Here is a 26,681-nt window from a genome sequence, read left to right on the forward strand (position 1 = left end):
ATAGATAGATAGATAGATAGATAGATAGATAGATAGATAGATAGATAGATAGATAGATAATTCGTATTCTCTGTTGTTACACCTATTTTCTACCAGCTGGACATTTTATATCTGATGATTTGATTGGAGCACAGACTTTTACATGTTGATAATATTGTGATAACATCCTCAAAGTTCACCTTTTTGTAACATGATACACACATATTCAGTGTGTAACATTTTACGGTTGCAACAGCCCCCCGCCGATCCCCCCCTCCATTGTGACAGCGAGCGGGGAATCTTCTTTCCACACCCACCATCATAATTTTAACCGGTTGTGGATCGCCCACAACATATTTACTTGTGATGGTGCGCCTGCGCCAGATTACGTACCTAGTACGTGGTCCACGCTCTGCCAGGTAGGGGGCGCACAAGCCGGTGTTCTGACATATAGCGTCCCGTCATCTAGAAGTGTCCACCGCAGTACGGAGCAGAAGGAAATTTGGAAAATCTCCAAAGATGAACGGCGCCTGCGCCGTGAGTCGAGGTGGTAGCCCCACCATCCAAGTGGACATAGGGAGGCACATATCAGAGGGGCCCCCTCACGGGCTCGCCACGCTTTGGGCACGGCCTCGCTGCACTCGGCCCTTTTTTTTTTCTAACTCTATGTCCACTTGGATGGTGGGGCTAGAACCTGGACTCACGGCGCAGGCGCCGTTCACCTTCGGCTATGTTCGGAATGTGGTTGTCCTGTGTACTGCGCATGCGCAGCACACAGCGGACACTATCCGATGGGGGACATTATGTGATAGGACACCAGTCTGGCGCTGATGTGATTCTGTTCAGAACCGATGAATCTTCAGGTCTAGGCCAATGATTTATGGCCTGGACCTGCTGATCGGTTCTGACAAATCACAGAACCTCCTGTGTCTGTGTTTACAATAGGAAATGATGTCATCTTCTCCCCTGAAACCCTTTTTGGATCCAGTGTGGGAAGAGATAACATCTGCTGTGAGTACAACCACTACCACTAAACTGACACCTGATCACATATTTAGGCTCATTTAACCCCCCGATTGTTTCCACAGTTAACCCCTTCACTCCCTGTCACTGTGTTAAATCTGTACATTGTACGTTTTAAATCACTGTATTAGTGTCATGTGTGACACCAGATAGCATGAGCTTCAGTCCCAGATGGCATCAGGGTACCCGCTACAAATTCCCTAATAAAGTTTTAACCCCCGATTGCCCCCCAATTAACCTGTTCACTTCCTGTCACAGTATCAGCACTACAGTGTACAGATCTTTTTTTCTGCTCATTGTATTAGTGTCACGGTGGATGCCAGTTAGCGTCAATAACTGACAGCGTCAGATTCATATTCAAAAGAGGATGAAAGAGGATGTTCAATAGCCAGTGCTTGATTCCGAGCATGCGTGAACTTTTGTGCGTGGACTTGTTGTCGGAAAGTCTGATTGCGTGTACACAAATCCGCGCACAATAGTTCACGTATGCTTAGAATCAAGCAGAAAGAGCCGCACTGGCTATTGAACATCCTCTTTCACGGCTCACCGTACGTCTTGTACGTCACCGCGTTCCCCTGTTCATAATTTTTGCCCAACATTTGTGCGACCGCATGTATGCAAGACAAGTTTGTGCCAACATCCTTCGGACAAAAAAATCCACTTTTTTGTTAGCGGAAAGTCCAATCGTGTGTACGGGGCATAACATCCACACAGCTATACACCTCCATTACTAGTATAGTCTGAACACATCAATATTTTTGATCAGATCAGAACTATACTAGCGTCCCCAATAGTATAGTGTCTTAAAAAATTCAGCATTAGCAGGATCAGACCTGAAACCCCCCCAACAAGTGCAGGATCAATAGAGCACTGTCACTTGTGATACACACAAAACCACAGCATTCACAAGATCAGGCCTGGTCTCTTTTAGTACTAGCAAGTACTGTACATTTTATTTGTAGCGGTTTAATCAGTTCCTGACAGCCAGGTGCTTTTTGTTCCCGTGAGTCACACTAGGTACCTATACATACATTTAGTGACCAAAATGTCAAACGAAAAGTAGAGTGAAGAGGCCTACAGGATACTAAGCATGACAGATGATAGGGATAGGGTGTCCTCACTGTCAGAACCAGGCTCAGTATACCAACCCATAGAGAGCAGCGGCATCCTGACAGATAGCACAGATGACAGAGTAGTGGTCCTTGCTAAGGTCGGGCATACCTGACCCCGTTCCCCGGTTACTCAGGAGCTGTACTAGTTCCTCTCTACCTTTTGGTGAACTGGTGAGCACCATTGGCCTGGTACATGCTGGTCATAGACAATCCAGCACTGCAGTAACATGTGGTGACGTGGAGAGTCCTATAAGTGCAGTCCAAGCTGGCGCGGTGGCTAGTGACCAAGTAGTGTCCTGCAGTCACTAAGATTTAGAACATTCCTGACTGGGAGCCCACACATTCTGCAGTGCCCGTAATTCCCCTCCATTCATTGGCCAACCCGGAATTCAGGTGAAAACAGCAAATTGAACTCCCTTTGTTTGTTTTTTTGGAGCTGTTTTTAACAGAAGATCTGTATGGATCTATTGTGGACCAAACCAATTTATATGCCAATCAATATATCATCGCAAACCCAAATTCCAACCTTGCCAGACACATTTCGCTTGGAGACATATCACGGTTTTCGAATGTAACATGTTTTTGGGCCTATCCTTCAACATGGGCGTTACTGAAAAGAATGAGTCGCTGTCATATTGGTCCACAGACCCAATTCATCATATGCCCGTGTTCTCTGCTGCCATGGCCAGGCACAGATATGAAACGATTATGCAATTTATGAACTTCAATGACAATGAACTCTGTTGCCCACGGTGCTAACCCTGGATATGATTGTCGCCACAAAATTTGGCCTCTTGTAAATCACTTTAACCAGCCTTATATACCCCCTAACAAGCTGTCTGCATAGAGGAGTCTCTCCTTAAGTTTTCTGTTTTATATCTAAAAAATTTAAATCCCAGTGGTTATCAAATACCACCAAAATAAACCTCTAATTGTAGGAAAAAAGGGTACAACATGGCATAACTGTGCAATTCTTATTTAAAGTAGCACAGTGCCAAATTGCAAAAATGCTCTGGTCATGAAGGGGTAAAACCTTCCAGGCCTGAAGTGGTTAAACAGAAAGTGATAATGAGGGAGGAGTCAATAACCCAATGATGGGGTCTTCAGGATCAGTCCAGTCTTCATCTTGGTTGTTCTCCCCCCATCCTCACTCTCTGACCTCTGGTGGGGCTCAGCCCCGCTGTTATTCATGACTAAATCATGGACTAAATAAGGAAGTGCAGGACTTCTTGTGTTGGGAAGATGGCGATGAGTGATAGAGGGGGAGGGGACACTCATCCTATAATCCCCTCATCACTGTCACTCCTATAAAAGACAGTTCTCGTTGTTTCCTCACTCTCTGACTAAGGTCCATAAATAAAGAAATGATCTGGTAGGAGATCAGAGGACCCATTTACTAGTTACCTTGAGGGGGAATTGTAAGATCCTCAGAGACAAAGCTGCCTGATGTGGGCGGAGTCCTGGTTTAGGGGAACCAATCAGCTCATGTCTAGTAATAATCTTTGTATTTCTATTTTAGTAGATGGACGGGAGATGAGGAAAACCTCAGAGGATTGTCTCACTTTGTCTCCAGACTGTAAAGTAGAAGATGAGGACATCACACAGTATAGTCCAGGAGAAAACCCGACTACCTCAAATGTCCATCCGGCACCACACAGTGTAGATGGACCATCGTATTCCTCTTATCCTGAGGAACCTCAGACTGTGCGGGACGGTGCCGTCCTTCCAACAGAGAAGAGCTTTTCCTGTACTGAGTGTGGGAAGTGTTTCCGTTATAGATGCCAGCTTAATGAACACACAAGATCTCACACAGGGGAGAAGCCGTATTCCTGTACTGAGTGCGGGAAGTGTTTTCATTCTAAATCCAATCTTAGTGTTCATAAAAGATCTCACACGGGAGAGAAGCCGTATTCTTGTCCTGAGTGTGGGAAATGTTTTTCAGTGAAGTCACATCTTTACAAACATCAGAGATCTCACACGGGGGAGAAGCCGTATTCCTGTCCTGAGTGTGGGAAATGTTTTTCACAGAAGTGCCATCTTGAAACACATCAGCGATCTCATACGGGGGAGAAGCCTTTTTCCTGTCCGGAATGTGGGAAATGTTTTTCAGATAAGTCCAGTCTCTCCAGACATCAGAACTCTCACTCGTCGGAGAAGCCTCTTTCCTTTCTTGATTGTGGAAAATGCTTTTCACAAAAGTCCAGTCTTTACACACATCAGAGATCTCACACGGGGGAGAAGCCTTTTTCCTGTCCTGAGTGCAGGAAATGTTTTTCACGGAAGTCCCATCTTGACACACATCAGCGATCTCATACGGGGGAGAAGCCTTTTTCCTGTCCGGAATGTGGGAAATGTTTTTCAGATAAGTCCAGTCTTTCCAGACATCAGAACTCTCACCCGGGGGAGAAGCCTCTTTCCTTTCTTGATTGTGGAAAATGTTTTGCACAAAAGTCCAGTCTAAAAACACATCAGAGATCTCACATGGGGGAGAAGCCTTTTTCCTGTCCTGAGTGCGGGAAATGTTTTTCACGGAAGTGCCATCTTGACACACATCAGAGATCTCACACGGGGGAGAAGCCGTATTGCTGTCCTGAGTGCGGAAAATGTTTTTCAGACGTGTCCTGTCTTTACAGACATCAGCGATCTCACAGGGAGGAGAAGCCATATTCCTGTCCTGAGTGCGGGAAATGTTTTTCACAGAAGTATAATCTTTATACACATCAGAGATCTCACATGGGGGAGAAGCCGTATTCCTGTCCTGAGTGCAGGAAATGTTTTCAACAGAAGTCCCATCTTTACACACATCAGAGATCTCACACAGGGGAGAAGCCGTATTCCTGCCCTGAGTGCGGAAAATGTTTTTCAGACAAGTCCAGTCTTTACAGACATCAGAAAATACACAGGGGGGAGAAACCATATTCTTGTCCTGAGTGTGGGAAATGTTTTACACAGAAATCCAGTCTTTCCAAACATCAGAGATCTCACACAAGGAGAAGCCACTTTCCTGTCCTGAGTGAGGGAATTGTTCCTCACTGAAGTCCTGTCTTCCTGTACATCAGGGATCCCACACAACCCTTGAGGTGTATCAGTGCCTTGAGTGCGGGAAATTTCTTCTATATGAATGTTGCTGGACATCACAGCTCTCATGTGGGGAAGAAGCACACCCTGATATACACCTCAGATATACTCCATGGCTGATCTTCGTCGTGTAAGAAACAGTTGATAAGGAGATCAGGGATCATCAAAGACATGGATGAAGTGTTGTACCGTGTTGGCTATTGATAGCAGTAGAAAAAAAAAAAGAGTCATTACCTTTCTGTAACACACGGCACTGTTATTGATTGCCAACTGTTAATTAACCACAAGATGGCAGTGTTCTTCAGGTTAGTTATTACAGATTTCACTATAGTAAAGCAAAGGATTCTTGAACTTGTGTGCCGATAGCAGAACTTCTCTCCCCAGACATACTGAATCAGACTACATTTCCCAGAAGAGGGGAGATGGGGAGGGAACATATATAAAGAAAAGGCCAGGGCGTTCTGGAATAAGAAAGAAGGAGACTGTGAGAGGGGAGGATGTGTGGGAGAGCAGAGTACTGATCCAGTAGGCTTTAGACTGGATCTGACTGAACCAGAGAGCCCAGACGAGAGTTCCCTGAGTGCTGATTGTAGTGAGGAGCAGGATAGCTGTTCTGTCTGCAGGTAGACTGGGTCCATTGCCAGCAGCACCACTATCTCTGCAGGAGGAAAGGAGGCCCCCGAGCAATAGGGCCATCGTTTTGCATCGCTACTCTCTGTAACATACCGTCACGCACTACAAGTTCAGAAGTAGTTGTTGTCAGTTATTTTTAGTCTAGGATACCTGCAATACAGGCTGCCATGTAGGGACATGGACTTTGTAGTCCAAATTGTGCTGTGGCCTATCTTTATCAGTGGCCCACTCAAGTGCCACACACCGTCCATTAGCTTTAATAGTCTCTGTTTGCCTGATTTGGTATGAACTGAAGAAAAGTATATTGCCCCAAGGCCTTCCTCCACAAAGAAGCAATAAGTTGCACCCACCAAGTTTCTCACTTGGATATACTTCTGCTAAACCTTACTCCCACCCATCTTCAGTTTGGATAACCTCCATACCTTTGTTGAACACAGTTTAAACGCCCAGTTGTCTTGCCTTTACTAAAGGGGAACTCTGCCTAAAGTGATTGATGGAAGAGAACATGTTATCATATATTTCTGGATTTTTACTGCCTGATTAATAAAGCGTTTTGTAAGTAGTCTTTGAATGTCTGTAAAGCAAGTTTGCCCAGCAGAGTGTGTGCAACTGAAGAATGCTTATAAGAATCTTCATCTGGAAAAGGGATTCACGCATACCCCCTGGGGATGGAGCATGGGCGTAGGAGAGCTTTGCCTCACACCACCTGGTGATGGGAAGATTAAAGTGCCCAATTGCCATGCAAACAGAGCTTCAAAAGGCCAATTGTTGCTGGAATGTTGACCTGGGTCAAGTTAAGTGTTCATTGACTAATGTTGCCCTCTTGTGGTAGAGAATAATATCCTTCCTGGAAGATGTTCGAGGGAATAATAAACTTCCTGGTGATTAGGAAGTGAAAGGTGCAATTTCACCTTTAACCACTAGTTTTGACCATCATCTTATCTATAAATAATTACCTTATCGGCCGATTCCGTTGCTTTCATACCCAAATATCTCTATGCATAGGAAACTGCATATATAAATAATTGACCCAACAACCCGTTGATTCATACACTGTTCACTTTTATTATCCCCGACAGGGTGTTAAATATGAATGAAAGATAGGCTTTACCCACCATCGTCCACCAGGTATATATTCAAATGACACATTTTCCTTTTAACATACATTCAACCAATCATAATATCACAATATTTTTAACTCGTTACATCTCTGTATCCAAACAAAAACTCATTATGTCACATTATATTATGTCTGGAATTAATAAAATGGTATCGGGTTAAATGGCGCTACCTAAAAACAGGTTTCCATTCCAAAGTGGACTCATAGAGGATAAATAGATAGAAATAAAAGCCAAGGTCTTTATCCAAAGAGCATAATAGCCTCCCACAGTAACTAAATATAAGGAATGTGTAAACACTTCACAAACCAGAAACCATGGCAATTATAAATAAGAAATGTGTGTGTATCTATGCACACGAGGGGTGAAAAATTCAATAATAAATAAACCCCTTAGTGATAAAGGCCAAAAAAAAAATGCTCTAAACCATAAAAAATATATGAAAAGTGCATATACACATAAAAATAAAAGTGAAAAAATAAAATAAAAATAAAGTGCAGAAAAATGCAAAAAATATATATGTGAAGTATACAGGACAAAATATATATATTTTTTGGCCTAAACTTATAATTTATCTGAGATTGAGGGTGTTTTAATATATTTTGTAAGGGAGTATTCTGGCCTGTTCCAGCACTGAGATGTGGCTGTGACATATCACAGCCAGTACCATCAGTTCCTGATATTTCCGCTGTTTTGGAGATGTAATATGTAATGGGCTTGATTATTAGTCCCCGATATTAGAATTCTATGTTTTGTGACCACTATCCCTGGTGGCCTATAGATTTATTACACTCATTGTTTGATATAACCTTCTCTGGGTGAAGCTGAGGTTCTTTCCGTTTTCCTGGGTTCATCAACATAGAGGTTCATTAGCATTAGGCTGAGGGAGGCTATTGGGCTCTTTGGATAAAGACCTTGGCTTTTATTTCTATCTATTTATCCTCTATGAGTCCACTTTGGAATGGAAACCTGTTTTTAGGTAGCGCCATTTAACCCGATACCATTTTATTAATTCCACTCTTAAAAAGAAACCCTATTAAGGGATTCCTTTTTTCCGGGGGGCAGCAGCCTATGTAGTGTTTTACATACAGGTATACTATATTTATACAGAGGTTTTATATTGATCTGGCTTAAGTTACTCCTGGTGTTGAATAGCGCGGTTCTTCTATATTTTTATTTTAACATTATATTATGTCGCCTAGACAGATCTAAACGCAGACCCTCTTATGACACACACGTAACTTCCCCATGCCTGGTTTCGATTTCAACACAAACTCACTTCTTAATGTTGTGCTTATTAAGGAAAGTTTTTTGCTGCACAGCATTGTGATGAAGAAAATTTTTAACGATGATATTTTTAAGATACAGATTCAATCTATTATGACCACGGTCTAAAAATATGAAATTTATTCACCAGACATGTAATCATACAAAAATAGTTTTATGCATTGGTTGACATAAACAAACGTTACATAAAATTAAAATACAGATTGCGTTACATAAAATCTTGAATATCAATTTAAAACACCCGCTACATTGGAGTGTAGTACCCTTTGATGTGATAGAACAGTGATAAAATTTCCTGTAGAATCAATAACCTTGTAAAATGACAATTAGACAGCACGTCTATGTTTCACAAATCCAACCGTTACTATACTGCAGATAAGTAAGTGGTTAACAGCGTGAAATAAAACTGGACGTTTGTTATGTCATAAAATGGAAACCATGCAAATGAAAAATGTTCAAAATTTCATCTTTCGAGAAAAATCTACAAGGCGCTTACTGATGATTCGAGAGAATAATTATCAACTATATAACACTCAATAAATTAATATTTAAGAAAACGCAAATGAATATAAGGTAAAAATCAACATGACATAATTACCCGTTCCAAAACGGCTACTGGTCTGAATCGCTGGTTACCAGAGTTTTTAGAATGCCTGCCGTGGCTTTCAAAATGAATACTCTTAACCACTTGCCGACCGCCTCACGCCGATGTACGTCGGCAGAATGGCACGGGCAGGCATAAGCACGTACATGTACGTGATTTGCCTCCCGCGGGTCGGGGGCCCGATCGGGCCCCCGCCCGGTGCCTGCGGCGGTCGGTTTTCGTTCGGGAGCGATCCCGGACGAGGGGACGGCCATTCATTCATGGCCACCCCCTCGCGATCGCTCCCGACGAATGGAAATCCCCGGTGACATCACTTCCTCTCCTGTAATGTAAACACAGGAGAGGAAGTGATGTATTCTCTCCTCCGTGTCGGTATTTTTCGTTCCGACACGGAGGAGAGCGGATCAGTGAGTTGCACCAACACATCCCACACACAGTAGAACATGCCAGGCACACTCACACCCCCCCTTTACCCCCCGATCACCCCCCCAATTACCCCTGCCCCCCCAGTCACAGTGACACCAATGTCATTTTTTTTTTTTTTTTTTTTTTTTTTGCATTGGTGTCATTTGTGACTGTAATAACTGTTAGGGCAGTTAGGGTTAGCCCCCTTTAGTTCTAATGTACCCCCCTAACCCCCCCAATAAAGGTTTAACCCCGTGATCACCCCCCGTCGCCAGTGTCACTAAGGCTGGGTTCACATTGCAGCGGTTTATGAGAACGAATGTGATTCGCACCGCACTGCAGTGCAAATCACATCCGATCTCTGTGCGATTCGAGTTCAGCCATTCGCCGCACCCGCCGCACCCGCCACACCCGCCGCACCCGCCGCAAATTCGCACGGGACCCTTTTTTTGGCCCGCAGCAGAATCGGATCGCATGGGTGTTCACACCATGCGATCCGAGTTTGCAGATCGCACTGCGATATGCGAACTGATCTGGGGGTGTCAGTAACATTTCACTGACACTCCCAGCAGTTCGCATAGGGCAGTGTGAACTGCCGCCGGGAGGCATGCGATGCGGGAACCCGCCGCGGATTCGCGGCGTTTCCGCATCGCTCCAGTGTGAACCCAGCCTAATAAGCGATCATTTTTCTGATCGCCGTATTAGTGTCACAGGTGACGCTAGTTAGGCAGGTAGGTATTTAGGTTCGCCGCAGCTTTTTATAGCACTAGGGACCCCCATATACTACCGCATAAAGCCCCCTGATTGCCCCCTAGTTAACCCTTTCACCAGTGATCACCATATAACTGTTACAGGTGACGCTGGTTGGTTAGTTATTTTTTTATAGTTTCAGGGCACCCGCCATTTATTACCTAATAAAGGTTTAACCCCCTGATCACCCGGCAGGTGTCATTTGTGACTAATAACTGTTAGGGCAGTTAGGGTTAGCCCCCTTTAGTTCTAAGGTACCCCCCTAACCCCCCCAATAAAGGTTTAACCCCGTGATCACCCCCCGTCGCCAGTGTCACTAAGGCTGGGTTCACATTGCAGCGGTTTATGAGAACGGATGTGATTCGCACCGCACTGCAGTGCAAATCACATCCGATCTCTGTGCGATTCGAGTTCAGCTATACAGATAGTATGGCTGAATTCGTGTCGCACCCGCCGCACCCGCCGCAAACTCGCACGGGACCCTTTTTTTGGTCCGCAGCAGAATCGGATCGCATGGGTGTTCACACCATGCGATCCAAGTTTGCAGATCGCACTGCGATATGCGAACTGATCTGGGGGTGTCATTAACATTTCACTGACACTCCCAGCAGTTCGCATAGGGCAGTGTGAACTGCCGCCGGGAGGCATGCGATGCGGGAACCCGCCGCGCATTCGTGGCGTTCCCGCATCGCTCCAGTGTGAACCCAGCCTAATAAGCGATCGTTTTTCTGATCGCTGTATTAGTGTCACAGGTGACGCTAGTTAGGCAGGTAGGTATTTAGGTTCGCCGCAGCTTTTTATAGCGCCAGGGACCCCCATATACTACCGCATAAAGCCCCCTGATTGCCCCCTAGTTAACCCTTTCACCAGTGATCACCATATAACTGTTACAGGTGACGCTGGTTGGTTAGTTATTTTTTTATAGTTTCAGGGCACCCGCCATTTATTACCTAGTCTCACTAGTGTACCCCTAAATTTAGGGGTGTCTACTTTCTAAAATGGGGTCATTTGGGGGGGGGGGGGTTTGTGCCATCTTGGCATTTTATGGCCTTCAAAACTGTAACGCCCTTAGAAAGCCTGAAGGCGGTGCTTGGTTTTTGGGGCCCCGTACGCGGCTAGGCTCCCAAAAAGTCCCACATATGTGGTATCCCCGTACTCAGGAGAAGCAGCAGAATTTATTTTGGGGTGTCATTTCACATATGCCCATGGCATGCGTGAGCAATATATCATTTAGTGACAACTTTGTGAAAAAAAAAAAAAGTTTGTAATTTTCCCGCAACTTGTGGCAAAATATAAAATATTCCATGGACTCAACATGCCTCTCAGCAAATAGCTTGGGGTGTCTACTTTCTAAAATGGGGTCATTTGTGGGGGTTTTGTGCCATCTTGGCATTTTATGGCCTTCAAAACTGTAATAGGTAGTGAGAAGTGAACTCAAAAAATTACGCCCTTAGAAAGCCTGAAGGCGGTGCTTGGTTTTCGGGGCCCCGTACGCGGCTAGGCTCCCAAAAAGTCCCACATATGTGGTATCCCCGTACTCAGGAGAAGCAGCAGAATTTATTTTGGGGTGTCATTTCACATATGCCCATGGCATGCATGAGCAATATATCATTTAGTGACAACTTTGTGAAAAAAAAAAAAAAAAAAAAAAAGTTTGTAATTTTCCCGCAACTTGTGGCAAAATATAAAATATTCCATGGACTCAACATGCCTCTCAGCAAATAGCTTGGGGTGTCTACTTTCTAAAATGGGGTCATTTGTGGGGGTTTTGTGCCATCTTGGCATTTTATGGCCTTCAAAACTGTAATAGGTAGTGAGGCGTGAAATCAAAAATTTACGCCCTTAGAAAGCCTGAAGGCGGTGCTTGGTTTTCGGGGCCCTGTACGCGGCTAGGCTCCCAAAAAGTCCCACATATGTGGTATCCCCGTACTCAGGAGAAGCAGCAGAATTTATTTTGGGGTGTCATTTCACATACGCCCATAGCATGTGTGAGCAATATATCATTTAGTGACAACTTTGTGTAAAAAAAAAAAAAAAATTTTTTTTTTGTCATTATTCAATCGCTTGAGGCAAAAAAATAAAATATTCAATGGGCTCAACATGCCTCTTATCAATTTCCTTAGGGGGTCTACTTTCCAAAATGGGGTCATTTGGGGGGGTTTTGTACTGCCCTGTCATTTTAGCACCTCAAGAAATGAGATAGGCAGTCGTAAACTAAAAGCTGCGTAAATTCCAGAAAACGTACCTTAGTTTGTAGATGTGACAACTTTTGCGCAAACCAATAAATATACAATTATTGACTTTTTTTTTACCAAAGACATGTGGCTGAATACATTTTGGCCTAAATGTATGACTAAAATTGAGTTTATTGGATTTTTCTAATAACAAAAAGTAGAAAATATCATTTTTTTTCAAAATTTGCGGTCTTTTTACGTTTATATCGCAAAAAATAAAAATCGCAGAGGCAATCAAATACCATCAAAAGAAAGCTCTATTTGTGGGAAGAAAAGGACGCAAATTTTGTTTGGGTACAACATTGCATGACCGCGCAATTACCAGTTAAAGCAGCGCAGTGCCAAAGTGTAAAAAGACCTCTGGTCATTTACCAGCAAAATGGTCCGGTCTGAAAGTGGTTAAAGAGGAATTACTTCTTGTAGCCTTCGAGTTCCAAAGCATAAGGTGTCCAGGAATCTCCATGAATGTACAAGTGTGATTAGATGAATGGTGTATCTGTCTGTGTGTACGATTGATGGTTATCAGGTGTTTCTGAATGTTCTTGAGTCTCCTCCTGGCAACTTTCTTGCTTATAAATACCATCTCAGACAATAAGATCATAAAATTATAATTTGCTCAGCCCAAAAGGTATAGCTTCTTTTCTATTGGTTAAGAAAAATCGAATGATTTACTTTGGTGAATTTCCAGTAATATCACCTTCAACCTCTAGGCATGTCTGAGAGTGGAAAAATGTGTTCTGAACTATCTTTTAAATAAAATGTAAAATTTTCATAATGTGTATTTGTTTGTATCTTGGTGAGAAGAATATATATCTTTATGTATTCTGGTAACCGGTCTAATATAAAATACGCTCAGTATAATTTTGATTAATCACTATTAGCCCTTGTACACACGGTCGGACATTCCGACAACAAAATCCGTCAGATTTTGTCCGGCAGATTTTGTCCGAAACTTGTGTTGCATACACACGGTCGGACAAAGTTGTCCAAAAATACGATCATACGTAACGTGATGAAGTTATTTCATTATGACGGGACTACGTTCAGGCTAGTGGCCAATAGCTTTGGTCTAGGAATTTGATCTGAGCATGCGTGGCACTTTGTCCGATCAGAATTCTCTACACATAATCGGACAAAGTCCAATCGGATCATGTTGTCGGAAAGTTTTATAGCCCAGCTCTAAAACTTTGTCCGTTGGATATTCCGACGGAAACAGTCCGATGGAGCCCACACACAGTCGGATTATCCGACAACACGGTCCGATCGGACATTTTCTGTTGGAATGTCCGACCGTGTGTAAAAGGGCTAACACAAAATAGTTATATATATATATATATATATATATATATATATATATATATATCTCTTATAAAGACTGGTTTATCTAGGAAAGACATGTTATATACATTAATCAATATCACATAAAATGATTATCTATATGGATAAATGTATAATTCTGGTATATCTAATGAATATTTGTTCTAAAGACACATGCTATGTGTAAATCTTTATACAGTTATAATCACTATTCATATGTTTTTCATAATACCGATTGGTATCTTAAACAATTCTACTTATAATTTGTCGTATATCACAACCTTTATATTTTTACATTATAACAGATGTATTTTAAAACATAATACTGACTGCACAATTTGGAGTGAACTTTGGACAGGCTCAATGGATATTTAGAGTGAGTTTAGCTATCTACACCGCTCTTAAAATCTAACACAATGGTTTGTGCTTAGTCGAGGGTAATTTCTATGTGATAACAAGTCTAGTCACGTATTTGTGTAACTTTCTTCTATGGCTGTGTTTGTCGTTTTTTTTAATTACAAACCACAGGCAGGTACACATCTTCTTTGTTTTATGAAATGGGACATTGTTGTTCGAGACAGTGTCAATACCATGTTTGTAGTATCTACAAATATTTAATCCATTGAAGGTTTGGAAAACATATGAATTCACAAAGACTGTCTTGACTTGAGGCCTACTTAGATTTTAACAACTCTGCCAGTATTATAAAACATATTATTTCTTCATAATTACAACTATATATATATATATATATATACATATACATATACACACACACACACACACACACATTTACTTGATCAGCAAAATTATAGCTTTAAAGGCACAGTTTGTGTATTAGATTGCAAAACACAAGGGGGACTTTTTACATGACCCTTTCAGGAAGAAAGTTATGTAAAGTATCACCTATACTCTTTTTGTTTTATATGCTCCGTAGTATTCTTTTAGTGTTTTATGTTAGTATTTCTGCTTTCTTTGTCAATAAATGAGACGTTTGCTTATTTGAGTATTGTGTTTATTTCTATAGCTAACCTTGTTATTGTATCACCACCATTAACCTTATCAGAGCTTTGATAGACTAGCTGACTATAGGAATAGACAAGATCATACATATTTATAATAAATAGGCAAGATCCAAAACCACCCCATATTTATTCCAGTGACATTCCTCATTCGCAGGGCTGACATCTAGACAGTGCACCAACGTAAAGAGCTCCACCAAAGCCGGTGGAAGAGTCTCTTTTGCATACTGTGATAGGTCATATATGGACTTTTTGTTTGGTGAAACCTCAGAGAGTTAAAGACTGGTTCTGCTTACCGGGAGCCCAATGCAAGCTGGCATACCATCTTCATATCTCACTCTTTGCTCCTTTGGGGGGAATTCTCTCAGTAAGAGAGTTCTAATTGCACTCCGAGTCCTGCAGGACAATTTGGTTTATTTAAAGTGGTATTGTACTGTATTTCAGTGTTTATTTCTTCTTGCATGGGTCACCTTGTAGTGAATCAGCCATTGGCTCTTTGTGTACATCTTCAAGCTAATCTGACTCTAATACAGACTGATTTGTTCCCATCCAAGAATTGTGTGATTATTGTGTGTATTACATCCAGGAGAAACATCTGGCTAAGGCAGTGATTGCGAACCTTGGCACCCCAGATGTTTTGGAACTACATTTCTCATGATGCTCTGGCACTCTGCAGTGTAGTTGAGCATCATGGGAAATGTAGTTCCAAAACATCTGGGGTGCCAAGGTTTGCCATCACTGGGCTAAGGTATCACGGTGGTGTCATCAGGGGTTGTGCTCCAGCCAGGGCTCAGATGTGGACAGGGAACCCAAAATACTCAGCAGTTCCTGAGGGGATAGGAATAAATTTCATTGGCTGAGTACATTTTGTGGTGTAAGCTTTGACACTTATAGGTCTAGTTGGAAAAAAAATAAAAAATATTGAATAAATGTGACCATGATTAGGCCAGCCGTGACAACCTTTTGGCATATTTTAGGCCTGGTTATCACCTATGCAGTTTGCATATTCCAGGTACATTTTGTGTTTTTTAATACAATGTTTTTTATCCATTGAAGTCTATGGAACCAAAAAAAAAAAAAAACAGGAAAAAGTCCCTGGTCCTTTCCATGAAATGCACAGATGTGAACCTGACCCATAGGAAACCATGTTAAATGGACTGTAGTGTAGTTCTGCAAAACTGAGAATGAACAAAAAAAAATTGCATAGGTGTGAACCAGGCCTTATTTCATATGATTATTGGCTTCATTCTAGTGGCCATAATATCGTATTGTGCTATTTTTACTGCTGGAGGTATTTTGCCACTCGATGGAGCTGACGATCATAGGAAACCACGGCGTTAATTAAAATACGGCTAGAATTTGTAATGACTGGATAAATATTTGTCACATTCGTCCAATTAATTTTCTATAAGTGCACCCCTTAGTTTCCTCTGCCAGGCATGGTTTCACACAGATAACTGAGGCCATACTCATGTACTTGTGAGTACAGTAGACTGAATGAAAAAAGTTAATTAAACCAACCAATTGTTCATTTATAACTATAAATACTGCTTTCAGCCATTAGATGGAGCTAAATGTCATAGGAATTAGTGCCATCTAGAGAAAAAAAAATTCATTTTAAATCAATGGAAAACTTTCGACCAGCTTAGTAAATAGCCTAAGAACATTCATTTACTACCACATTCACAGAGAAGGCATGTGCATGCATTTTCACAGGCTGAACTGTTATGCAGTTTTTTTATAACTAGACTCCTACTAGACATTTATTTAAAAGTGGAAGGTATGTAGCAGCTAAAGAAATATCCCTCCTAGCAATGTTATGTAGCACCCTCATAGTTAGGTTCTAGGCTGTCAGGAATATGTATTCACTTTTTGTGGAGCTGCTGCTGATTGCTTTGGACTGATCAGGCTGCACACTTGATTGCTTCTCCCTGCTTTCTGGAAGGCACCAGAACATAGGAGTGGAGGAGGCTCAGTGAGCAGTCTGAATATTTATGAGGTCCCGGCCAATCCTTGAGGGGGTGTGTTTAGAAGTTGGTTAGTAAATAGTCTGGGGCTGAATCAGTCTAGGTTCTTGCCCAGTAGGAGAAACTCCCAGAATGGAGGACTGTGACCCTCCCAAACCACCCTACACCTTTACCAGGAGCCCAGCGAGGCCTCCAGGCTACCAAAAGGCCCTATCTTCAGAGTTTCAGGATATAGAAGTGGGATATCTCCTGGAAGCCAGTCTGGAGAGTCCACTACACAGCTATCTGCCTGATGTTGAGAAAGCTCCCCAGCACCCAAGGACTTGTGGTTATAGACCCGAGAGCAGGATCTGGGTAAATGCTGTTGGTAACCCCCCTGTTGCACTAAGACAGGTTCGCCTAGCCTGTTACACTGCTTTGGTGCCCAGTAATGTCCATTTCCCGAGAGCTGTGTCTAAGGGACTTTTCAAGAAGTCTTCTATAAACTAGAATACAAATGTGTGCATGGGCATGAATATTTGCCAAATGTGAACGCCTATGCGGCCTATATAAGGGCAGCAGCTGCACCAGTGCAGTGCTGTCTGATCTGCAGCTTTACCTGAGTTCTGTTCCTGTGCCTGTATTGACCCAGCTTTTCTGACCACGTTTGCTTATCTCCAGTCCTGACCTCGGCTTGCCTAGACTTTGTTATACCTGCTTATCTGTCTGATGTCCTGTTTCCAACCTTTGCCTGCATACTGACCATTCTCTGCCTGCCGCTTATGCCATATCTGATTATCTGTGACCAATCTGACTTGTCTGACTCTGCTCCAGTCTTCTGTCTATCCTGCCTTGTCCAGTGCCTGGTGATGCTGTACTTCATCCACTGTGTGTCTGCACCTGCTGCTCAGTGATCCAGTCCAGTCTGGTGACTCATCGGCCACACCTTTCTGCTGCCAACAGAAGACCTTGCAGGCACTCTTACCCCACTGTGATCTCACATCCACTGTTGCAACTCCAGTGGTTCCTGAGCCAGGGCTGTACGAGAGGTCTCCCGCTCTGCCACAAGATACGTGACACCATCCTTGGTACTAACCAATGCTTAATGCCACTGTGCACCAAGCCCATATTCTTTCCCTCAGCTTGACTCTGCTGATACATCTCCTGCTGTCCAGTCTGACTCCATTGGTGCTTCACCTGCTGCCTAGCCAGATGCCACTGACCCTTTACAAGATGACCAGCCTGATGTCACTGATCTGCTACCCAGCTTGTTGCTGACACATTGGGGCTGATTTACTAAGAAGAATGTGTTGTGCCCGTTCTTACCTTAATTGGTGCGCCAGAAAAGTCATTTACCGAATGTGCTAACCAGCGCACTTTGAAAAGCAAAACGATAATAAATATAATTATTTTATAATGATGAAGGAAATCTTATGGTCCTCAAAGGGAAAAAGACTTAGACTTACCGGTGATGGTATTTCTAAGAGCCTTTCAGGACAACCCCAGAGAGAGTGTAGCTCCACCTTCTTCTCAGGAATACATACCCACTTTAAAACTCCCCCTCTTCCACCATGGCTTCAGTTATTGTGGTCTTCCGACACTGGGAAACAAAGCACAGAAAACCACACAACCATAAATAGACACTTAATACTACCACTAAGATTAACCTAGGGAGGGAAGTAACGGTTGTCCTGAAAGGCTCTTAGAAATACCGTCACCGGTAAGTTTATGTCTTTCTCGAATCGCCTTTCAGGACAACCCCAAAGAGGATAACCTAGGGTGGGACTACTGCCTGCAGTACCTTCCTGCCGAAGGCCTAATCTGCTGCAGACAGTAAATCCAGACGGTAGTGTCGGAGAAACGTTGAATAACTGGACCAAGTGACAGCCTTGCAAATCTATTCAGGCGTTGCACCGGCCCTTTCAGCCCAGGAAACTGCCGTAGATCTGGTAGAATGAGCAGCAATACCTGAGGGAAGTATTTCTCCTTTTGCTTTATAGGCTTCCGCTATAGCCAGCTTAAGCCACCTACCCAGCATACTTTTTGAAGCTTTCTCTCCCTTGCGTGGTCCTCGAGAAGACCACAAAAAGGGCATTTGATCTTCTAAACACCTTGGTCATCTTGAGAAATTGAAGCAAACATCTTCTCATATCCAACGTGTGGAAAACCTCTTCCCCTGCATTAGCTGGGGTTGCAGAAAAGGTAGGCAACCTTATTTCCTGTGTCCGATGAAAGGCTGAAGATTTTTTGGGTAGAAATGCTGGGTCTGTCTGAAGGACCACTCTGTCCGCAAATACCCTTAAGAAAGGTTCTGTAGCCGCCAAGGCTTGTAGCTTGCTGATCCTCCTGGCCGAGGTGATGGCCACTAGAAAAATCGTTTTGAGAACCACCTTCTGTAGTGAAGCTTCTCGTAAGGGTTCAAATGGAGCTCCCGGGAGACCCTGCAAAACAGTAGACAAATCCCAACTGGGAAAGTCTTTAAGGGCTACTGGCCTACATTGAGCGAGAGCCCTAACAAATCTAGAAATTAACGTTTCTTTCGACAACGTCTTTTCAAAGAAAACTGATAAGGCCGCCACCTGAGTCTTCAGGGTGCTGGATGGTAGACCCTTCTCCATTCCTTCATGGAGAAATTTCAGAACGGACACCACGCTTTTGACTTTGAGGTCTCTGGACGCACACCAGGAATTACATTTTTTCCAGACATTCATGTAAGTCGCCTGTGTGACTTCTTTCCTGCTAGATAGCAGGGTTTTTACCACCTTGTCTGAGGCCGCGTACACACGGGCGGACTGTTCGCCCAACTTTGTCCGCTGAACAGTGTTTCAGCGGACAGTCCGCTCGTGTGTGGGCTTCAGCGGACAGTTTCAGCGGACAGTCTGACGAACAAAGTTTTTCGGAAATCCCGTAAAACTGTCCGGATGGTTTACTGCCCCTTGAGATAACAAGTCATTTCTGACCGGTAGCTTCCATGGGGGTTTCGTGGTTAGATTTAGAAGCACCGCGAACCAAGGTATTTTTGGCCAAAACTGAGTGACTAGAATCAGATCCGTCTTTTCCTCTCTGAATTTTCTCAGAACCAGTGGAATCAGAGAGGGGGGGGAGCATAGCACAGCTGGTAATGCCAAGGGTGGGCAAACACATCCAGACCTACCACTTCGTCCCCTCGGTGAAGAGAAAAGAATCGGCTTACTTTTGAATTTTGTTGACTGGCAAAAAGGTCTATTTTCCCAAGCCTCGGAATTCATCAGGAAGACCTCCTGATTCAGACTCCCCTCTGCTTATATCAGCTTCCGCCTGCTTAGAAGATCTGCCAACAGGTTCTGAGAACCTTTCAGATGAACTGCCGACAGTGAAGCCGTATTCTGCTCTGCCCAGGTCAACAAGAGACTGGCCAACTCCATCAGACCTCTGCTCCTGGTTCCTCCCTGCTTCATTATATAGGTTACTGCGGTTGTATTGCCTGACAACACCTGAACGTGATGACCCCTCAATACCTGCTGAAAGGCCAACAAACCCAGAAAGACCGCCTTTCTCTCTCCAGTTGGAAGACCTTTGAGATTCCCCCTTGGACCAGACCCCCTGAGACGTCTGACCATCCAGGTGAGCCCCCCAGGTGCTTGCGTCCGTCGTCAGACGCTTGTCCATGGGAAACCCCAAGAGAGGCCCTTTGACAGGTTTGCCTGGTCTCTCCACCACCAGAGAGCCCCTTTTGTCTTTGTAGAGATCCTTATCTGTTTCTCTAGGGGGATCTTGATAGGACCAGTTGAATAGAATGTTAATCTGAAGGGGTCTGGAGTGTAACCTGGCCCATTGGATGGCCAGGATTGCTGCTGTAAGCAGGCCAAGAACTGCCATGGCCGACCTGACTGAAACTGGCTGGTTGCTCTGCACTTGCTTTACTGCTGACTGTATCTTTTCTCGCTTTTCTAGAGGCAAGAAAACTTTCTGGAGAACGGAGTTTATGGAATAACCCAGAAACGTCATCTCCTGCGAGGGAACCAGATTTGACTTCTCCAGGTTCAGAAGCCACCCCAGACTTTTGAGGTGAGACTGGGATGCCCAAAGATTCACTAAGACCTGCTCCCTGGAGTCTGCAAAAAATAAAAGGTCGTCCAGATAAGGGACAACTGAATCTCCTTCAGCTTCAGGGGTTCCAAAGCCTCCGCCATAATCTTTGTAAAGACTCTGGGGGAGGACGAGAGTCCGAACGGCAGAGCCCTGAATTGAAGGTGCCATACAGAACTCCCTAGATCAGTGATGGCAAACCTTGGCACCCCAGATGTTTTGGAACTACATTTCCCATGATGCTCTGGCACTCTGCGGTGTAGTGGAGCATCATGGGAAATGTAGTTCCAAAACATCTGGGGTGCCAAGGTTCGCCATCACTGCCCTAGATCCACTGCCAGGCACAAAAACTGCTGGGACGCCTGGTTATGGGTACATGAAGATAGGCATCCCTTAAATCCAGGGATGCCATGAAACAGCCCGGGGTCAATAACTTTGTGATGGAAAAAATCGTATCCATCCTGAAATGTTTGTACCATATTGACCTGTTCAGAATTTTTAGGTTCAAGATCAAACGGTACTTGCCTGAAGGTTTCCTCACCAGAAAGATATGGGAGTAGAAACCCCTGCCCTCCTGACTTTTTGGAACTTGGATCATGACCTCTTGCTGTATCAGTTCCTGTAACAGGCACATCGCAGAAGCCTTCTCCCGGTCCCTTGGTAGGGCTGTTACATAAAACCTGCTCGGGGGCGATTCTAAAAACCCCAGCCTGTACCCCTGAGCGATAACGCTTTTCACAAACAGACTTGGAGAAATCGAGTCCCACTGCTCGTGAAAAGCTGACAATCTCCCCCACACTGGGGTGAGATTGTCACTTACTTTTAGAGGCCTGATCTGGGGGAGATCTAAAGAGAACTCCGCCCCTACCTCTACCCCTCTGGGAGCCCCACTGGCTCTTACGGTCCTGGTCTTTACTCGTATGGGACTGATGAAGAGCACAAAAAATTTTCTTGACAGTTTGCTTTTTCTTAGCCAGAAAGGCCTTTTTCTTGTCAGCTGTCCTGTCAAGAACTGACTCCAAGTCAGGCCCAAAGAGAAGATCTCCTGAAAAGGGCAAGCTACATAGCGTGACCTTAGACGCTGTGTCCCCTGACCATATTTTCAGCCAGATTGCCCTCCTGGCTGAATTTACTTGCAGCTAACTTAACAGACTCAGCTGAAGCGTCCCCCATATACCTGACTGCATTCAAGAGATCTTTGCGAGACGTACTCTTCTACATGGCTTTTTAGTTTTTCCACCCAGCATTCCAGGTTCCTGGCCACCACCGTGGCTGCCATAGCCGGCTTAAGACTAACTGATGCTGCATCCCAGGCTTTTTTGAGGATGGAGTCAGCTTTTTTGTCCATCGGATCCTTTAAGATTCCCATATCCTCAAAGGCTAAGTCCGTGCGCCTAGAGACCTGAGAAAATGCTGCATCAACTCGAGGCTTTTTGTTCCATACCTCCGAGTCCTTGTCCTCAAAGGGGAACCTCCTCCTGAGGGACTTTCGTGTGTAAGGGGCTCTTTCTGGGTCCTGCCACTCTTTTTTAACTGAATCCGAAAGGACCCTATGGACCAGAAAAACTGCGTTTTGCTTCGTCCATCTCCTGGTACATCTTGTCGTGGATTGACAACTGTACCTTTTCCTCCTGAATTTCCAGGGTAGTGTAGATTGCCCTTAAAATGTCATCTACCTCCTCTAGTGATAGCTTGTACCGAGAGGCCCTGCTATCCTCTTCCTCCTCTTCAGAATCCCTGAGGGAGACAAGAGTACTCCCCCCTTCATCGCCCGAGTCCTCAGTCTCTACTGGTCTAGATGACGATGCCTTAGGACTAGGCGGTAGGTTCTGAGATTCAGCCTGCTCTGATGGGTTTTCTATCAGGATGGACCTGACCAAACTCAGTGAGTTTGTCAGCTCTTTAACCAAGGAAAACAGATCCTTATACTGCTGGGATGTCTCCTCCTCCACCAATTCCTTGATACAAACTCTGCGCATTGCCTTCTGCCACGAATCTCTAAGGGGGTTCTTGCAAGAAGGGCATTTCCTCTGGCTTGGTTTAGGCTTTCCTAGTGATTTTTCCTGAAACCACATACAGTTTAAACTCACTTAGTGACTAACTGCTGACAGACCACCACCAAGCCAGTACAGAGACCCACCACCAACAGGCAACAAATGAGACCCCTGAACCATGCTGCAGGGTCTGAGTGACATCACCTCTGACTCTGCAGCGACAGGCCCCAGACAGGGAGGAACACAAGAAAGACCCATACAACAACCTATAAGGTAGAAAAGAAGGCGCCACTGCACCCCACCTACCTGGGCTGAACCGGTGCTAGAGGTGCCTGCCTCCGCCATGGTTGTCTTGCCCTCATCCATTCTGCCGAGTAAGACAGCCTGTTTCTGCTAGAATTCCGCCATTCCTTTGAATTTCCCGGCCGCCGCGGCATCAGTGCTGGCTGGAAGCGGAAGCACAGGTCACCTGACCCGCCCCCTAGTCCCTGCATTCCAGGCACTTGGAACCACGGCGTCACGCCCCCTCAGGAGCGCCCTGCGTCACCAGAAATGACGCGCTCACCGGCTGAGACCTGGATCTGAAAACAGGGATATGCCGCTGACCTGCAGCCACCCCCGCCAGCTACAGAGCCCTCCCTGAGCTAACCAGCGGACTCCGGGAGCACCAGACCACCCCTCGCCCCTGGAGGGGCTGCTGGCAGGCCAACTAAAACAAAAAACGCCACCACCGGTAATCCCGCTCTCCCCGGAGAGAGTGTAGCTTCCCTGGTTCCAGGCACATGCTCCCACCATGGAGGAAACACAATAACTGAAGCCATGTTGGAAGAGGGGGAGTTTTTAAAGTGGACATGTGTTTCCTGAGAAGAAGGTGGAGCTACATTCTCTCCGGGGTTGTCCTGAAAGGCGATTCGAGAAAAATATAATTATTTTATAATGATGACGGTAATCTTATGGTCCTCAAAGGGTTAAACCCAAACACATAAATTACACAGGTTCTGTGTCTGATTAAGTTGGTAATTAAACTCACTTGTTGCCTTATCTGCATTTAATTAGCCTCATAACCTGTGTAATTCATATGTGTTCGGATGTAAAGGGATGAGCTGGCAACCCTAATGGGAGCCCAGGTCCCATCCTGAGGGACATATATCAATGTCACCAATTTGGACAACCCCAAAAACAAAACAAGGAGAAGTGCCTTTAAAAATGCAAAATTGCTGAAAAGCTAGTAACTTGGGGGGGGGGGGGCTTACTCTGCTTGTAAAGCGGTGCATCTGTAGCATGTATCCAAAATGCTGCTTCAAAGATGTACGGCTTTATAGAAAAGTAAAAAATTTACATTTCAGCTACAAAATTTTAACACAAAACAAAAAATAGCACCCCCCAATACATACAAGGCCATTTGGGTCAGTTAAAGCATGAGTTCTGCCGTTTTTTTATTTTTTTAAGTCAGCAGCTACAAATACTGCAGCTGCTGACTTTTAAAATAAGGACACTTACCCGCCCAGCGCGCCCGCGATGTCGGCACCCGAAGCTGATCTCTCGATCAGCTCTCGGGTGCTGCCGCCACCATCTTGATTATGGGAATCAGGAAGTGGAGCCTTGCGGCTTCACTTCCCGGTTCCCTACTGCGCATGCGCGATTCACGCTACGCAATAAGGATGGTCCCCACTGTCTCTGGGATCCGGGTGTTTCCCAGCAGACAGCGGGGGACCCGCAGGAAGTGGCGTAAATATCCGCAGATTCTGCGGATATCTATGCCGGAAGTGGGTGCAAATACCTGTAATAGGGGCGAGAGCGAGGGGAGAGAGGGCGAGAGCGAGGGGAGAGAGGGCGAGAGATGGGAGAGGGGGCGAGAGAGAGAGGGCCAGAGAGAGAGGGCCAGAGAGAGAGAGAGAGGGCCAGAGAGAGAGAGAGAGGGCCAGAGAGAGAGAGAGGGCGAGAGAGAGGGCGAGAGAGAGAGAGAGAGGGGGCGAGAGAGAGAGGGCGGGCGAGAGAGAGAGAGAGAGGGGGCGGGCGAGAGAGAGAGAGGGCGGGCGAGAGAGAGAGAGGGCGGGCGAGAGAGAGAGAGGGCGAGAGAGAGAGAGGGCGGGCGAGAGAGAGAGAGGGCGGGCGAGAGAGAGAGAGGGCGAGAGAGAGAGAGAGAGAGATGAGAGGGCGAGAGAGAGAGATGAGAGGGCGAGAGAGAGAGAGGGCAAGAGAGAGAGAGGGCAAGAGAGAGAGAGAGAGAGGGCAAGAGAGAGAGAGAGGGCGAGAGAGAGAGAGGGCGAGAGAGAGGGCGAGAGAGAGAGAGGGCGAGAGAGAGGGCGAAGAAAGAGAGGGCGAAGAAAGAGAGGGCGAAGAAAGAGAGGGCGAAGAAAGAGGAGAGGGGGTATACAGAGATATACAGAAATAGGGGGGAGAGAGAGAGAAAAAGAGAGGTATACAGAGATAGAGAAGGGTATACAGACCGATGTACAGAGAGAGAGAGAGGAGTATACAGACAGATATATAGAAAGTAAAAACCTTTGGAAAACAGCGCTGTCCAAAAAAATTAACTCTATTAATCAAAACAAGGCCTAAGCCGGTGAAATAAACTGTAAATGTGATACTATAAATATCAGTATAAATTCTTGCTGCAGCCCAAATGTGAGATACCCACACTAAACATCAACCAAAAAACAAATAAAGCTGCGCCAAAACTTATACATTAAAATAATAACATTGTGACATGCTAGTGTAAAATTACTAGACCATGTGTACTAACAAAAATTGTGAAAAAATCAGCAATCTAGAACACATAAAAAGTCCAAAAGGAGGGAAGCCCAGAGATATGAGTTTAGTCCATTGAAGTGACTCAAAACAGATAATCTTCAGATGTATAGCAGGTGCGCCCAACAAGACAGTTATATCCACCCCCTATTTCAATGAGGCTTACCAGCTCCCAAGATCTCTTTTTAGGGAGATCGTGCACGCGTGAATAAACAACGATCGTTCCTGGTCTCTCCAATGGGTTCTGCTGGCGTCTCCACCTCTTACGTCTCTTTCCTACAGCGTCTCACATTCCACCGTATTTGTTAAGTAAGAGAAGAGAAAGAAAGGCTCCCATAGCGTAATTCTGCATAAAAGTTTTAATCCGAACGAAATACAAGTAAAACAAACTCACAAATTCCAGTTGAGTACAAGCATAAGTACGATCGCGAGCCGGCCGGCTCTCTCCTATTAGCACTGCCCGTCCTTCCTGGTCAACGGGGAATGGCGGTAACGTCAGCACGCCGCTCACCCTACGTCGTTTAGTCAAAAGTGACTTCTTCCTGGGGTACGGGCGGCGCGCTGACCCACCGCCTTAAATACTCACTGGCTACAGAACGTAACCGCCCACTTCCGAACTCCTGGTTACAGCTCCAAATCAGCCATTTTAAAAGAGGGCAACAATGAACGTTCGCCCTAAGTTTTAAAAGAATTACTATACAATATAGGAACGCTCTAAGGAATCGGACACGAACCGCATTCCCAAATACGTTCATATCAACTTAATCTTTTTTTTAAAAATGAAACATTATATATAAACTAAAAACCACTCTAGAGAATCCGAGTTGACCCGTTTCCCGAATGGGATCGTATCTAATATTGTAACTCAGTCACTCAATTGCCCGTTAGGAGAGCACGATCGGACTGGGTCATCCCCCCCATAACCGATCATACAATTTCAATAAATGCAACCAGAAAATGGGAGGACCCACCAACATTCCCCGACCCTGCTCATCCACATGGGCAAAGGGCACCAAACTAACAGATCCTGAGATCATCTCTTAAATTTAAAAACTTCATAAAATTCTCTATAAATCGGAGGAAAAGGAACATCTTAATATACAAGCCATTATTCCAAATAGGCCTTATATAACAAAGTCCAATGGAAAAAAATATATACTAGAATAAACCAAATATATCCAATCATCCCCAGGGGAGCTTAGCTGATCCAATCCCACAGAGGGAATTATTATCCCCTACTTTGATATAGGTCGCCTACCAATTAGGGTAGACTTCCTGAAAAAAGGTGGTCAAATGTTAGTATTACCTCGTACCACCTTATACCTAACGTTTAGTTAATACTACACCCTAAAGTGTCAGG

General features: G+C 44.6%; 2 protein-coding genes across 2 annotated transcripts in view; both read left to right on the forward strand.

The window, feature by feature from the left end:
- The window catches only part of LOC143986898 (uncharacterized), a 1,277,526-nt gene that overhangs the window by 829,094 nt on the left and 421,751 nt on the right, over positions 1–26,681 (forward strand). The window lies entirely within an intron of this gene.
- Positions 109–7,433, forward strand: LOC143989668 (uncharacterized). The gene has a single exon (XM_077489929.1). It carries the CDS (start codon positions 3,561–3,563, stop codon positions 5,148–5,150), a length of 1,590 nt encoding a protein of 529 aa, XP_077346055.1. The 5' UTR covers positions 109–3,560; the 3' UTR covers positions 5,151–7,433.

This window comes from Lithobates pipiens, unplaced genomic scaffold (genome assembly GCF_037356315.1).
Source record: "Lithobates pipiens isolate NorthernLeopardFrog02 unplaced genomic scaffold, aLitPip1_a1.2 Scaffold_18, whole genome shotgun sequence".
NCBI lineage: Eukaryota > Metazoa > Chordata > Amphibia > Anura > Ranidae > Lithobates > Lithobates pipiens.

Bases quoted from the DNA above. Each gene is read 5' to 3' on its own strand.
- LOC143989668 (XM_077489929.1), top strand. From the start codon at position 3,561: ATGTGGGCGGAGTCCTGGTTTAGGGGAACCAATCAGCTCATGTCTAGT.